Source organism: Phallusia mammillata, chromosome 2 (genome assembly GCF_965637545.1).
Source record: "Phallusia mammillata chromosome 2, kaPhaMamm4.hap1.1, whole genome shotgun sequence".
NCBI classification, from domain to species: Eukaryota; Metazoa; Chordata; class Ascidiacea; order Phlebobranchia; family Ascidiidae; genus Phallusia; species Phallusia mammillata.
The window spans coordinates 4,305,041-4,321,752 of NC_137253.1; the positions used below are offsets into that span (position 1 = coordinate 4,305,041).

At 37.6% G+C, this 16,712-nt stretch overlaps 1 protein-coding gene across 1 annotated transcript; it reads left to right on the forward strand.

Moving 5' to 3' along the window:
* Nucleotides 1-270: 270 nt before the first annotated feature.
* On the forward strand, nt 271-16,462 carry LOC145212253 (uncharacterized). Its single transcript, XM_080080310.1, has 9 exons — nt 271-401; nt 1,781-2,781; nt 3,270-3,375; nt 9,046-9,983; nt 10,583-10,680; nt 14,259-14,431; nt 14,608-15,560; nt 15,856-15,984; nt 16,458-16,462. The coding sequence occupies exons 1-9, from the start codon at nt 271-273 to the stop codon at nt 16,460-16,462; spliced, it is 3,534 nt and encodes a 1,177-aa protein (XP_079936436.1).
* Nucleotides 16,463-16,712: the final 250 nt, after the last annotated feature.

Genomic DNA, 16,712 nt, shown 5'->3' on the forward strand with positions numbered 1-16,712 from the left:
TATGCCACGTCACTCTTTCATGGCGACTGCAGTCGATTTATGACGTAACAAAAGGGGTTCCGCACTAGCACAACACTTTTGAAGGTGGTCACGTGGTTCATGGCGACCGCGACAACGTTTTGCTGACCTTCAATCTTAGGTGTAAAATCGCAGATTTCGGGTGTTCGTTTTTGATGAAGAGTGACGAGGACGTACAGGGAGCAACCAAAATGGCCCTTATCACCGCCTATACCGCCCCAGAGCTTTTTGAAAGATAAAGTGTGCCCAGCCATGAAAATTGCCGACGTCTATAGCGTTGGAATGATCAATCCCTTATTTGTTTGCTCTCGACCATTTGCACTTGATGACATTAATGAAACCAGTCATCAAGATGATGAAACTGAAAAGAAAGCGGTATTAAGGTAGGTGTCCAGAGCTGTAAGTCTTGGAATAAAACTGGCTTGATTTTGGCCCAACGTAATGTTTGGCCGCAATGTGTCGTAAATTTTCTTAGTTAATCTAACTTTCGGGTTTAATTGGGGATTTATCATGCACTCTTTTTTGGAGAACTTGCTAAATCGCTACTTTGTGGAAACATTCAGTTACAAATTTAAGCTATACATTTCAATACGCATTAGTACAAAGTCATTTTAATTTTTTTTGACAGAAATAATCTTAGGCATTCTGAACGTTTGACCAAAAGCAAGTGTTATCTTCGTACATAAATTGTTCCAGCCTCTTCCTAAAACACTCAAGTGAACAAAAATAAGTGTAACGTCAAGTAAATGAAAATGAAACACAACTACAAATGGAAATGCCCACGCAAAGTTGTCCATTGTTAGCACGTACGGTGGTTGGTTTCCATTGTGTGTCGGTTTTATTCCACAAAACAGGTAGCAGATAAAATAACAACCATCGAAACAGGAACCAGAAGTCCCATACACCAAAGCATATACTGGACATAAATTAGTATGCAAGTTTTCGGATGTCGAAATAGTCGTGTTTAAGTTAGGATGTGTTTATTGTTGCTTGGCACCGTTAACCTAGGGAAAATATGCCAATGAAAGGGATATGTTTGGCGTTGTGGGTCAACGATTTTGAAAATATTGGAATATTATGAGCGTTAATAGTTTGTAATCGTCTGCCATTTCAATGGATCTCACAGGCAAAACAATATTTTGAATGACTGTTACATTCTTAAACATTTTCCCTGCAGAAAAAGCTACAATCAGCCCACGGGGCAGTCTGTAACGCAGAAAAATGTTCCGTTGTGTTTAGTAAAATTTGTTGAACTGGCATAAAAGCAAGTACTATCACTGGAACGACTTAACGATCTCAGTAAATAACCTGCTATCAAAAGTGTTAAAATTCTAAGCAAGAACTATAAACCTTATTAACTATACAGGTCTCGCTTATGTAACTTACTGAAAAGGATAATAAAAAGTGGAAAATCAGAAACAGCTGTTAAACACCAAATCTCGATGGTTTGTTTGTAGGAGTTTGTAATCTAGGGACCAAATATGATTAGTTGTTATGCTGGTAAACGAGGTTTATTAGGCAAAGGAGCGTTTGGTGCTGTTCGACTCGGACGGAGGAACAACCAAGACGTTGCACTGAAATGTTATCACACGAAAACACGAAAACAAGGAGTATTGATGACACCAGATAAGTACGTGGGCGGGTGCCTATAAGTTTAAGTAGTTAAACATGGACTGGTTGCTAAAAAAGTCACTTTTTACGTTAACTTAGAGGATTCTTTTTTCTTTTTTGTGTTGTGTACAAACACCAATTTAATTTTCAGAATTTCAAATGAGTATGAGTTGCTTTCCATGGCAAATCACGAAAATGTTGTAAAAACATTTGGGTTAACGCAATGGAATAACGACAACTGGATGGCCATTGTGACGGAATACTTGCCCAACGGTGACCTTGGAAAGTTATTGTACAAGACAAGTGATGGCAAAAGCAACCAAAAATGCGACATCAGCTTTCCATTGAGTCTGCGTTTGATTTATGACGTCACAAAGGGGGTAGAGTACTTACACAATCATCTTGAAGGAGGTCACGTGGTTCACGGCGACCTAAAGTGCGATAACATTTTGCTGACAAAAAATCTTTTTTGTAAAATTGCTGACTTTGGACTCGCGTTTTTTGTAAAAAATGGCGATGAAGAAAAACAAGGTAAGCAAGCGATATTTGAAATGACCTTTGCTGCGCCAGAAATTCTTAAGAATATGGCGCTTCCAAGCAAAAAAACTGATGTCTACAGTGTAGGAACAATTATGCAGACCGTACTCTTTCGTTCTCCTCCATTTTCATTTGTTTTGCATCGAGTTAACCCCGTCCAAAAAAGGGAGGCAGTTTTGAACCATTTTGCACCATTTCCTATTGATCTGTGTATGTTTGTACGTGCAGAAGCTGCACAAAAGGGATGTGGAGGCTTAGTTGCAGAGATTGAAAAAGTGGCAAACAAATGCCGGAACTACAATCCAGCTGATCGTCCGGAAATTGCTGATGTCCGTAAAATACTTTGCAAATTGTTAGATAAACATTCCCCTACAAGAGAGGAAATCCCCTCAATCGAAAAATTGCTAAACACAGCCCCACTTTTCGAACGAGATGAAGCCATCCTCGTTCCGCTCACAAAGTTTTGTCCTGAAACTGGTGGTTTACTTCCAGATCAAGACACTGATAAGCAGCAGCCACAAAGTGCAAAGAGTGAGAACAAAACCAATGAGGCGGGTGAAACGCAAGGGAAAAGTCAACCTCATCAGGCTAGAACTTTCCAAACATCGTCAAAAGGTACGTGGCAAATATTTAGCAACAATTACATCTATAGGCTATACCGCATACCTTTACATAGCTAGTCCAAATCGGCTGCATATTTTTTACAATTAGATCATAAAGAAACATGTACGAGCAACGTCACAGCTCATGCGATGCCAAACATCACACACAGGAGAATTACAAAGCAACAAATAAATGTCTTACCAGTCAGGGCTTCTCAGTTACACAGCTCCTCAGCCGGTTGGTATTGTCAAAGATTAAACAATAACAAAGTCACAAAAGGCTTTGGCTTACAATTGAGATCAACAGGGAAGTCATTCCGATATTTAGTACATTGACACAATGTAGCAGCTTGATACTTTTAAACCGGTTACGATCCAAACAAATGTAAAAATATGCTAAAACAGTGCTTTTTGACTGCATTTTGTTTCTTTAGTCGGTTTGTTTTAAGCAGCCAAACAGATTTTATAAAAAGAATACTTTTTTTCCCTTTTCCCAAGCAGAATTCATAGAACCAGAAAAGAAATGGACGTTTTGGAACCCGTCAACAGTTGTAGTCATCGGCACCATATTCGTCGTAAGTAACTGCATCATTGGTCCAAAAATCAGGTATTTAGTGAATTTGTTCTCACCTATTTGTGTGCAGGTCGCTTATGTATTGACTATGATATGGATCCACAGTCAGTTGCGTTGAAAGCAACCATCGTCAGAGACAATGTTTATCTACAATTTTTTGTTTTAAGACTGTGAAAATAGAAAAACAACCAAAACTACCAAATTTTATCACTATGTTTTCCATCGTACGGAAAGTACATGCTTTTGTACCCACTCTTTGGTGCTTGTTTTTAACAAGAACCAATTTATTTTATTGCAATTGTAGCAATGCAATTCAGGCTACATACATAGAGCAGGTCACATTTAAAGGGAAACTTTTTGGGTCGCTAGTTCTGTAACTTTAACTCAAAACGAATTCTTATTTTGTAATGCATCTGCTTTAGTTTAGTAATTCAACCAAAAGAATATCTTATCCGACAAAATAGTTCTCTCTCCAAAACGCCGCACGTCCAAACATTGAAACCTAAAACTAATGTTTCCATTCTTACAAACGTTTACTCAATCGCTGTTGTTATCAAAATTCAGTTTGCTTTACAATTAGGTATGCATGATAAAGGAGATTTGTGCTCAGTAATCCAACAACTTTCTCAGTCTGTGTCTTGCGCCCTAAACTTGTATTTTACGTTGAACTATGCTTGCGTTTGTACTGATGTGTTTTTGTACGTTTGTAGCGCCCGATCACCTGCCAGACGTTAAGTGAACTTCGTGTGTGCACAATTGTATACGCAGTGACTTATATATATACACGAGACAAGGACACACTGTCATTAAGGTGACAAATTCGTTGAATTGTTGACGTGTCCTTACATTCCTTTCTTACGTGACTTAACTCTTAAACATTATGGATAATACCATTCCAACTTGACAATAGCAAATGCAAAACTCCACACGTTCATGTTGGATACTATTAACTAAAGTCGTACATGGCACAAAACTAAACAGCAGCAACATCTCTTAAGGCCATCTGTTAGGAACCGACTTGCCCGTTGAGATGTGATTCTGGACAGTGAAATATCTGCCATAAACGTCTGACAGATGGTTAATAAACATAGGATGTTAAATTTTCCAAATTTACAATCCGTCCTGAAATTTCCGCTTATTTCGCTTCTCATGCTTTTACTGGACCAACCACGCAATAAAACATGGGTTCGACGTTGTCAGATAACAAACATATGTTGGAGTGAGTGCTAATTGTGTGCTGGGTTATTTTATTCATTAAGACAAGAATCTAGAAAGCAAAAACGGGAACTCAACATTAAAAACGAAGACGAAGATTAGACTCAGGAAAAGTAGCCAATACAACGCGAAGCCAAAAGGATGAAACTTGAACAGTGAAAACTTCCTATTTGAAAATCACGTCAACAGGTGTTTGGTTAGAACAGCACTGTCACAAAGAGATGTTGCTCACACAAAAGGCCACGATTCATTACAGAAGATATGTCATTCTGTTACACCATTCTTTGGCAACGTCACGAGATCAATTCATCGATTTCAGTTTCAACATTTTTTAATTTATTGGGCACAAGCGTACGTTAACTCTACTATAATAATTCTTTTATTCCTGGGCGTGTTTGCAATCAAAGACTGTTGTAGTCTACCTGCAAGTCGGTAAAATAACATGCACATGCAAAATAATCTCCTATTCTCGCATAATCGATTAGAAATTCTGGTAACTATAATATTGGAGACCATTTGTATTGTTCTTTCAACAGATTATTTTACAAAGTCGCTCTAATACCCAAAGTTGTTTTTATTCCGATGTATAGGACAAGCTTCACAATGGGGCAATACTGAGAAGTTAAAAGAAAAACGTTCATGTGTTTGGGAAAGGAGAAAGTCGTGAAAGCTTGACAAAGTTTTTCAAACACCTGCCACAAAATGTTTAACATCCAGATAAAAAGTATATATGACGATTGTTTGGCTTATGCAACTTGAGCCGCTTTTTCTTGTTTTAGCCTGATGTATTCATTTACAGTTTTGGAAAGTAGGAGTATGTGTTGCTTTGATACTATTCTGATATGTCAAATTAAATGATGGTTGGGCCAATCATTTAGCAGCACTTTTCCTAATTTTGTTACAGTTTGCATTATCATGCTAATCATCTTTGTAAACTCTGGCAAAAACTGCACAATTTATTTCAAAAGCTTTCATTACTCGAGATATACCCAGGGAAATGGAAAACCAAACACATTTTGATGATGGAATGTTGCTGGTGGCAGACATGACATGAAAAAAACTACAAATATTTCATATGTAAGTAATAATATACATTTATAGGCAAATGAAACTGGAACATCCATTTTGACAGATGAAACCTACGCATTTCAATAAAGGATAAATATACTTTTAAAGTCTTGTTTTTTACAGAAATATTTTTTGCTATTCTTTCCCAAAGCAATGTGATATTCCCCGTTGGAAGGTTAGTTACAATATATTACTACAAACAGCTGTACAAATACATATCCGCGATTTAGTTAACACATTTAAACTTAGTTCAATAGTGCATGTTAATAGATTTATTTGAGTTAAGTTAACTGCCTTTGTATTCACGTAACTGATAAAGTAGGTGCAGTATTTATTCTAAAGTCGAACATATTATTTGTTACGCATGTTTGTTAAGTATCAGACCGTTTTTAGCTGTTTGTGAAGTATTAAATTTTGTTTAAGGTTTTCCACACATACCGTTAAGTAACATATATTTCTACAATCAGATGACAAAGGTGACTTTCGACAAAGTACATCTGGGAGAAACGCACTCACACGCCGACCGAATACGAGGCAAACACAACTGCCTGATGTACTAAGAGAAAACGCTTCCGATCTACCAAGCTCGTCAGCAGCAGGTCGGTGATTAGGTTACAAGTCTAAAACAGGCACCAATGTGACAGGACAAGCATTCTATTCAGTGGCAAACGCATTTACGTTTAACACAAAACATTCAGAACAGTTTTATAAATATACGATGCATGGCTTTCTATCCTGTTTCCATCTTAACAAACTGGAGTGCTGTGCGATGGATACACTAGCATCCAATACGGTCAATCTCTTGTCACCAGCTGCGCTGATAGAATTTTGTAGGTCCAACTAGTGTGCACTGTCTGCATATAGCCATGGAAGAGCTTGATACGTTAACATTTATAAAAGCATTACCCCAACCTCAAAAAGCATATTTTTTGATTTAACCCAAATATATTTTACTGTTTACTGAGCATGCATTTTCTTGCTTTTTATTTGGCCGCTTTATTTCGAATATTCAAATCCCTTTATTTTTTATTTAAATTTCCGTGTGACTAACCATCTATACTTTCCATTTGCAGGACGAAACTTGATTTACTGCTGCCCTGTGATGTTTTTATTCGTGGTATGTAAGCAGATTCTTGATTTAATACTAGATATTTTAACCGTATTCATCTGATTTAATACTAGATATTTTAACCGTATTCATTTGTTTACAGTTTGAACTTATTGTGGAATCTTTTTTTCGTTTCCGTTCGTTTACTATCGGTTCGGACGCTACTAGGAAGCCGTCGCTTTTGAGTTGAATTGAAATTACGGTATGATTTGAATGTAAATATAGTCCAGTTTGTTGAATTTAGTTTGCAGTTGGTATACGTGCTATTGTGTTTATAAATTTTAAAAGTTTTGCATGTGTATTATGTTTTATATGTTTAGGTCATTTTATCGTGTTTATTACGATAAATCAATAACCGATGTAATAGTGTGACGAATTTTTAGCACTTATACCTTTCGTTAATTATGCTCAAGTCGATTCCTTTATTTTCTCACACCTACGTGCACTAATAATCGTTTCGTGTGCAAAGATGTGTACTGTGTATCGTCACCAACGACATTCCGTGTTTGTTACGTTAAGATAAACAAATAACCGATCTAATATTTTCAGTAAAATGTATTTTGTCATAATTACCCTGAATATTTGTGAGAGATAAACAGAGTAACACAATAGTTTTTCGAAAAACATGTAAAATTACAGCCATGCGGTGTTTAAACTGTTTAAACTTTGACTTGTTTATTTGTTACACTTTGTTTGCTAATCATATACACAGTAAACTTCCGGGTGGTTGCTTGTTTGCCTCTTATCTTGCATAAGGGCTTTGTAGGCCTAATAAAAACATATAGTCTTTTTCATGCTCTGTCCAGCAAAGACGTTTTTCGCGCGCTTGCTCCTACCCGCGCTTGGGCAAAAACAAACAAATTTACTGTACTTAGTAAAGTTGCAGGTTGGGCTGGGTTCGGGCCGGGATAGGCTTTCAGTTTTAACAAATGGCCTGACGTTATTTGGTAGGGAACATTTCTGTCTCTATTTAATCTTTGTAAATCTAACTTTGGATCCTAATTCGGGTTTTATTTTAACGAAGTTTCGGGTTCAACTACAATTTTAGGCCAGCTTTACAACTCCGGCTTATAGAAACCTCCACGTGGCGTAATGGAAACTCTTAAACATTGCGTTTGGCCTCAATAAAAGCCATGTTTGCGCGAGATCGGATACATTTCAAATATGCCTCCTATTAACTCCAACTACATTATACATCATAACTCAGCCATATTTGTTTTGAGTTCGTTGATTTGATAAATGCACTAAAATGTTCGTATAATTTACTATCACAAAAGCACGTAAGGGTTATTTTATCTGATTTAACATGAAGCGGCAGCTTAGATTAGACTGCTTGTAAAAATTGAAACTGCTAGGAATAAAACCAATTAAAAGTTGCCAATTGTTCGTATTGACGATTGTTTGTTTTTCAGTGCGTGACTTTTGTTACACACCAAGAGGGAACTAGTTGTGAAACGACCTTTGAACAGGAACCACTTTCTGATACTCTGGCAGAAGCGTCAGACGAGTATAAATGAAACTTATCTGTTCAATACTTGTCGATTATTTGAAGATTTTATTCACGAAGATGCACACAAGTTGATGTTGTTCCTACATGAAAGTTAACGTGGTGTTGCGACGACTGACATAAAGTTGGTTTCCTTCAAAACTTTGTGATCGCATGCGAATCAAAGTTGTTGAAGAATGTGGTTTATATTTCAAAAGCTGTACAACTGGTGGAAATCAATAGACACTGGGGTAATTATGAGCTGTAGTTTAATTCGAAGGAAACTAAATCTACTTGAAACTAATCAAAATAATGTAATTTATAAAAGATTGAAATTGGTGTCGAATTTGCTAAAAACAAACAAAATACTAACCCATAATATGAAAGCTTTCAAGTTTGCTTAGCTGTAGGCTAAACTTGAGAATTCCTTCATCAAGGGCAAAAAGCTTCAGCTTTCAGCGCAGACAAAACATTTCTTGTGAGCTTATGTGAGGTAAATTTAATTCACAAACTTTTCTACTTAGAAGTGTGGCACATGTGGACCGGATAAGATCAGTTGTTATCTGGGTGAAAAAGGTTCCCTTGGCAAAGGCGCATTTGCCTGCGTTCGACTTGGACTGATGAACAACAATGATGTTGCGTTGAAGTGTTTCAACGTGAAATCAAAGCCACAAGGAATCCCACAGTCATCAGAAACGTAATGACTTACCTAAACCGAAGCGTATATGTAAATAAGTTACCATAAAATTGCAAATGTAGAAGCCAGCCACTGAAGTTAAACACTGACTGACGCTTATATTGCTCTTTAAACTGATTTTATTTTTAGAATTTGGGAAGAGTTCGAATTACTTCGAACGGCAGATCACCAAAATGTCGTAAAAACATTCGAGTTGACGCAATGGGATCGAACGAACTGGATGGCCATTGTGACTGAATACTTGCCTTGTGGTGACCTTGCAACGTTATTGTACAACACAAGCGATGGCAAAAGCAATCAAAAATGTGACATCAGCTTTCCTTTGCGCCTGCAATTGATTTATGACGTCACAAAGGGGGTGGAGTACTTGCACCGTTTTTCTGGTGGAAAGTACATCGCCCATGGTGACCTAAAATGTGACAACGTGTTGCTTACCGTCGATCTTAGATGTAAAATTGCTGATTTTGGTTCCACGTTTTTAGTGAACAGTAATGAGGGTCCGAAGTTAACTGGTGAACATCCAATGCAATTTGCCATCACGCCCCACTATGCGGCACCAGAGCTTCTCTCTGGCCAGTCTCTTTCGTGTAAGGCGACCGACGTTTACAGCGTGGGAATGATTATCCAGACGGTTCTATTTCGTTTTCCACCATTTTTACACATCATTGAAGGCGTATCCCAGAGCCAGGATTGTGAAAAGATTAAATCCGCGGTTTTAAGTAAAACAGCACCGGTCCCATTCGATCTACGCTTATGCGTAGCTATGGGAGCCGAACAGAGCGGATGTATGAACTTATTTCTTGAAATTGAAAATGTTGCAAACAAATGTCGAAGTTACTCGCCAATAATCCGACCCCACATTACTGAAATCTGCGAACGGTTTAGGGTTCTACTGGAACAGCATTCCCCTGCAATAGAGGAGATCGAATCCATAGCGGAATTGCTAAAAGGGGGCCACCACTTTTCTCGCAATAAAACCGAACTCGTTCCACTTACAAGGTTTTGTCCCGAAAATGGAGGATTGCTTTCAGGTCAAAGAAGTAAAGCTCCATATTCCCCGTTAAAAGGTTAGTGACAAAAATATTATTACAAACCGCTGTACAAATACATCGCCGGATTTTAGTGAAAACGCTTAAGCAATGGTTCTTGTTATTTGAGTGAGTTACGTCAACCGTGTTGCTATTGACGTAACTGGAAAAGTACGCAAAATATTTATTCTTTAGTTAAACATATAGTTGGCTACTCCGTTACTTTTTACGCATGCTTTATAAGTATTAGACTTTTCCGCTCACTATAGGCCGTACACTTCATTTCGTTTTTCGGCTATAAAATTCGGTTCACTAGAGTGGGTTTTAACAACAAAACTGTGAAAACGTATGTTTAAAAAGGGCCGTAAGCTCACTTCGGTAAACATTTGAACTACATTTTACTGTTTGGTGCTTTATATGACAGTGGGCTACAATGGTTTGACTTGATTGCATCATAATCAGACACTTTTAGTTACATACATTTAGGCTAGGATTGTATAATAATAACAAACAACTTTGCAATTACAGCACCAGAAGAACGGCCGATCGGGGTTTGGTTAATCATTGTAAGTTAACATGATATGCATGTTAAACTGATTTATTATTATTACTAAAATAACCGTATCAAATATTTACAGTTTGCCCTCATATTGATTGCAATATGGATCCCAAGCCAGCAGCTGTAATTCCGGATTCAGATGAATTTTCATGGGCATTTACTGCATTGCACTTTACGGTGTATAGAGTCTTATGTATATGATTTCTGTTTCATTTGGCTAGCAAAACCCTCGGATTCAATGACTGTTTGATGCAGCCGGCTATACACCGCCAGGTACATGCGGTCGGTACCGATCCCACGGCAGAATGTACCCAGTAAACCCCAAGCATCCTTTAAATCAGTCGTTCTCAACTCGTTTCACCAGTTCAATTGAAAGAATATCGTGGACCAGTCCATTGTTCCGTAAAGATATAAAGAAAACATCCACTACAAGCATATTGGCTTGAAATATAAGCATATTTCTTCACTTCACAATTTGGAGGAGTGATTTCAAACAACTAATAGCTATCAATAAATAGCCAATAACTTGGATAGTATGTTTTCGAACTGATTATTCAACAAAAATTATGCAACTTTTTCCGTTTTTTTTCGTCAGATAAGGTTATCATTTACTTCCTGTGGATCACCCAAAATGTCATCATGGACCATCAGTTGATAGCCACTGACTTAAATGTTAGGACACTTGGCTCGATAAAGCATGTTTTTTTCGGTGTACTTGCTGTTTTACAAAACTGTTCAATACAGATATGTCTGAGAAAGTGCTAATGCTATAATATACAAACGTGACTTGACTTGTTCGCTCCGCTTTTTTCCGCTTTTTACTGCTTGTAAAAATAACATCAATAGCAACTGTTCCATTGATCATTACCGTTGTGTGACTTTTGTTACACACAAAACGGGAACCATACATAAGCTATTGCTGCCAGGCATAATATCAAGTTTATTGAGCTTATTTGCCTGAAGAGCTCTACAAACTTGATACCAGTTATTGTAGTAACTAATATTTGTCTTTAGTGTGTTGTGTTACTATTGTGCTGCTTAACTCAGAATTTTTTGTTGGTAAAACTCTCATTAGCATGTTTAGTTCGTCCGACCCAATAACTTTCAATGTTTGTTTCACAGTAGTTTGAGCTTACCGCCTTTCCCTCTTGAAGCTGTTCATATAAAAGTTAGCTGATAAGGTCTTTCATTATCCTGTACTCGCACTTTACATATTAATTCATCTGTTATTTTGTTGCATTTTAGTTCAAATATATACTGAAGTCGATTTACGAAACCATTCTTAAAACAGCGTTTTTGTTTAAGTTGGCATATCTTGTTAATTTTAGATATTCACTGTATTGAAATCTTTATAAGGTTTCCAGACCAGCTTAATTCCAAGAAAAAAATTACATCTTCTTCATGCCAATCTACTGTCACCATGGTCTCACTCTGGCATGTATTGATGACAATAAAAAGACGGACAAAATACACGCAACTTACCTAACTGAAATATGGGAGTACATTGTAATACTTCCGGTATTGAACTAATAGAACTGAAACTTGCCCTTTGTCGTTCACGGAATTCGAACCCAGGACGCCCCCGGGGACGAAACCCGATCAGGTTTTGCATATGGGTCAGGCGCGCCAGACCATTCGGTCAAGTTTCCGGTATTGAGCAAAACAATCTTTAAACGAATCGATGGGAAGAGGTGAAAAGCCCAACTACACTTTGCGTTTTTTGAAATCAGCATTTTACATTACAAGCTGTTCACAATTAGATCATCTGTAAATATGTGGTAATCGGTAATTTTGTGTTATTTATGAGTGGCTTGGATTGAATAGAAACCCAAATCTAGTAAGATCGCCGAGTGGATATAGCGAAACCGCCTCGGGTTTGCAAGATTTGGATTCCAATCCTGTCTCCCCCTCTTGTGTTGCTTTAATCCAGTAGGTTGAACTACATGGAACACAACAACTCCCTGGTCCGAAAAGTCAAATAAAATGAACCAACCGTCTTGCAATGAAACAAGCACCTCGTCTGCTGTCTCATTGAGTTCAACATTCCGGAAATATCTTTATCCGTTTTGTGACCGTCTGGTATTCACCCTTGTTGGCCAACCTTGATCCCAGCTGCGCCTTCTCTTGCACATGGTTCGACAATCTTTCGAACACCGCACGCCGTTTCACCTCTTGCCATGTAAAAATGGCTACGGCGCTTCGTGCCTAACATTTTTATGTGTGGGTTTGTCCCTGCTATTTGAATGATAACCCAATGAATTATAAGCAGATAGCAGACAGATGCCTGTAGGCCACCTTCCCAATAGTATTATAATAAACCAAGCAAAGTAGGCCTGAAAGTTTAGATTATAGCCTACTTAAATTTGTAATGAAACATGAACTGGTAAACTGTTTGGTTTGCCGGCAATCTCTCGTGCCTATGCCTGTTGGTCGTCCCACGCTATAGTATTTAAAGTTCCGCCCTTTTCAGGCCCTTTTCTCCTTACACTATAAACTGTTGTGTGCTTATTATATTTCACTCTCCCGTTACCGTTGTTTTAGCCTAATTACAGCCAGCAGGTTTTGTAGTTGTGTACGTTCTACATTATCACATAGATTCATTGTTATTATTAATATATTTACGAACAAGTTAACAATATATGTCACTGCACAAGAATAGGGCTCAAGTTTATATTTTTATCCAAGGTGTTATTATACCAAAGGTATTAAAAATTAGATCCTGATGTTTTGATTTTAGGTCAGAAAAAGGTGGAAATTGAAATCCATCTACTAGCTGTTTTGGAAATAATGAAATCGATAAGAACCACTAAGCATTGAAAATCGTCCGTTTTGCTCCTACAACGTTACTTTTTTACTGGTAAAGGGACTATAATAATTAGTACCGTTTGTGTTTGGGCGGATGAGACATGCCGTGCAGATCAAAAAAAAGATGACGTAGGTAAACGAGTTTTTTTGGACTTTTGAGAATTTCCCTGTGTCCGACTCGAGTGGAAGGACGACAAGGATGTTGCTTAGCCAACAGGCAACAATTTTTAGTGCACGTAAATGACATTTTGCGGACATAGACATACATAGCAAATTATTATCATTGTAGATACTATTCTCACACTACTGACGAAAAGCACATTTTAGACTGCTCGTAAAAATCGGAACTGCCTGGAATAAAACATAAATGCAAGGTGGCCCATTGTTCGAGTTGGCGTTTGTTTGTTTTTCAGTGTACGACTTCCGTTACACACCAAGAGGGAACTAATTGCGAAACGACCTTTGAACAGGAACCACTTTTTGATACTCGGGCACGGGCGTCAGACGAGTATAAATGAAACTTACCTGATTAATGCTTGTCAGGTGGTCAAAGATTTTATTTGAAGCACATTAATTAATGTTGTTCCTACATGAAAGTTAACGTTGGTGTTGCGACTACTACATAGATGGTTTTACTTCAAAATTTTGTGATCGCATTCAGGTCAAAGTTGTTGAAGAATGTGGTTTATATTTCAAAAGCTATACCACTGGTGGAGATCAATAAATACTAGGGTAATTATGAGCTGTAGTTTAATTTGAAGGAAAATAAATCTACATAAATTGAACGTAATAGTATAGTGAAAAAGTTTCAAAAGCCTTAAAGTTTGCTTAGCTGAAGGCTCATCCCCAGAATTCCTTCTTCAAGGGCAAAAGATTCAGCTTCCATCGCAGATAAAACATTACTCGTGAGCTTATTTGAAGTAAATTTAATACACAAATTTTCTACTTAGAAGTGTGGAACATGTAAACCGGACAAAATCAGCTGTTATCTGGGTGAAAGAGGTTCACTTGGCAAAGGCGCATTTGCCTGCGTTCGACTTGGACAGATGAACAACAAAGATGTTGCGTTGAAGTGTTTCAATGTGAAATCAAAGCCACAAGGAATTCCACAGTCACCAGAAAAGTAATTACTTACTTAAACCGAAGCGTATATGTCAATATGTGTATTTCGGCCACTGAATTTAAACACTGACTGATATCATTGCATCCCACGCATTAGCAAATAATTCAGCATGCATGTTAATACAGCTAAACATTGACTGACGTTTCTATTGCCCGTTAAACTAATTTCATTTTTAGAATTTGGAACGAGTTTGAATTACTTCGAACGGCAGATCACCAAAACGTAATAAAAGCATTCGAGTTGACGCAATGGAATAGAAACAACTGGATGGCCATTGTGATGGAATACTTGCCATGTGGTGACGTTGCAAGGTTATTGTACTACACAAGCGATGGTAAAAGTAATCAAAAATGTAGCATCAGCTTTCCTTTGCGTCTTCGATTGATTTATGACGTCACAAAAGGGGTGGAGTACTTGCACCGTGTTTCTAGAGGGAAGTTCATCGCCCATGGTGACTTGAAGTGCGACAACGTGCTGCTGACGGCAGATCTTAGATGTAAAATTGCTGACTTCGGTTGCGCAGCTTTAGTTAACTGTAATGATGACCCGAATTTATGTGGTATGCGTCCAGTGCAATTTGACCTCACGCCCACGTATGCTGCACCAGAGCTTCTCACTGGTAAGTCTCTTTCATGTAAGGCGACCGACATTTACAGCTTGGGAATGATTATTCAGACTGTCCTGTTTCGTTTTTCACCATTTTCACACATCATTGAAGGCGTATCCCAGCAGGAGCAGATTTATGAAAAGATTAGGTCCGCGGTTTTAAATAAAACTGAACCGGTTCCTATGCTTCCAATCGCATGCGTTGATATGGAAGCCACAATGAGCGGGTGCATTAACATGTATTCTGAGATGGAAAAAGTGGCAAAGGAATGTCGAAGTTACTCACCAATAAGTCGACCCCGGGTCAATGATATCCGTGAACACTTCGGCGAATTACTAGAACAGCATTCCCCTACAAGAGAGGAGATCCATTCCACAGCGAAATTGCTAACAGCCAACTACTACTCATCTCGGAATAAAATCACACTCTTTCCACTTCCACTTCCACTTCAAATTTTTTGCCCCGAAAACGGAGGCTTGCTTTTAGGTCAAGACAGTGAAGCTCCATATTCCCCGTTAGAAGGTTAGTGACAAAAAATATTACTACAAACCGCTGTACAAACACATCGCCGGATTTTAGTAAACACATTTAAGCTTAGTTCAATAGTACTTGTTAATAGATTTTTTAGAGTTAGGTTAACTGTCTTTGTATTCACGTAACTGGTAATGTAAAGAGTTAAAGTAGGCAAAGTATTTATTCTAAAGTTAAACATATAGTCTACTCTATTATTCCTTACGTGTGTTTGTTGAGTATTAGACCGAATTTTGTTTTATGTTTTCCACACATATTGTTGAGTAAGATATTTTTGTACAATCAGATGGCAAAGGCGACTTTCGACAAAGTACATCTAGGAGAAACGCACTTAGACGCAGAATGAATAGGAGGCAAACACAACTGACTGATGTTCCCGGTGAAAACGCTTCCAATCTACCACGCTCGTCAACAGGTAAGCATTCTATAACACAAAATATTCAGAACATTTTTGTAAATATGTGAGGTATGGCTTTCTAGCCTGTTTCCATCTTAACAAACTAAAGTGCTGTGTGATATAATTTTGTAGGTCCAAACATTGTGCACTGTCTGCATATAGCAATGGATGGGCTTGATACTTTTACAGTTATAAAAGCATTACCCCAACCTCAAAAAGCATATTTTATGATTTAAAACAAATATGTTTACTGTTTACTGAGCATGCATTTTTTGCATTTTATTTGGCCGCTTTATTCCTCATTACACATATTCAAATCCCTTTATTTTTTATTTAAATTTCCGTGTGGTTAACCATCTATTCTTTCTAATCGCAGGACGAAATTTGATTTGCTGCTGCCCTGTGATTTTTTTATTCGTGGTATGTAAGCAGATTCTTGTCCTTGAGCTGATTTAATACTAGATATTTTAACCGTATTAATTTGTTTACAGTTTAAACTTGTACTGATTTTATTGTGGAATCTTTTTCCGCACGTTTTCTATCGGTTCGGACGCTAGTAGGAAGCCGTCGCTTTTGAGTGGAATGGAAATTACTGTATAATTTTAATGTAAATATGGTTCAGTTTGTTCAGTTTGTTCAATTTGGTTTGCATGTGGTATACGCGCTATCGTGTGTATAAATTTTAACAGTTTTGCATGTTGTAATTACTTGAAATATGTTTTAGTCGTTTTCCGTGTTTGCTACGT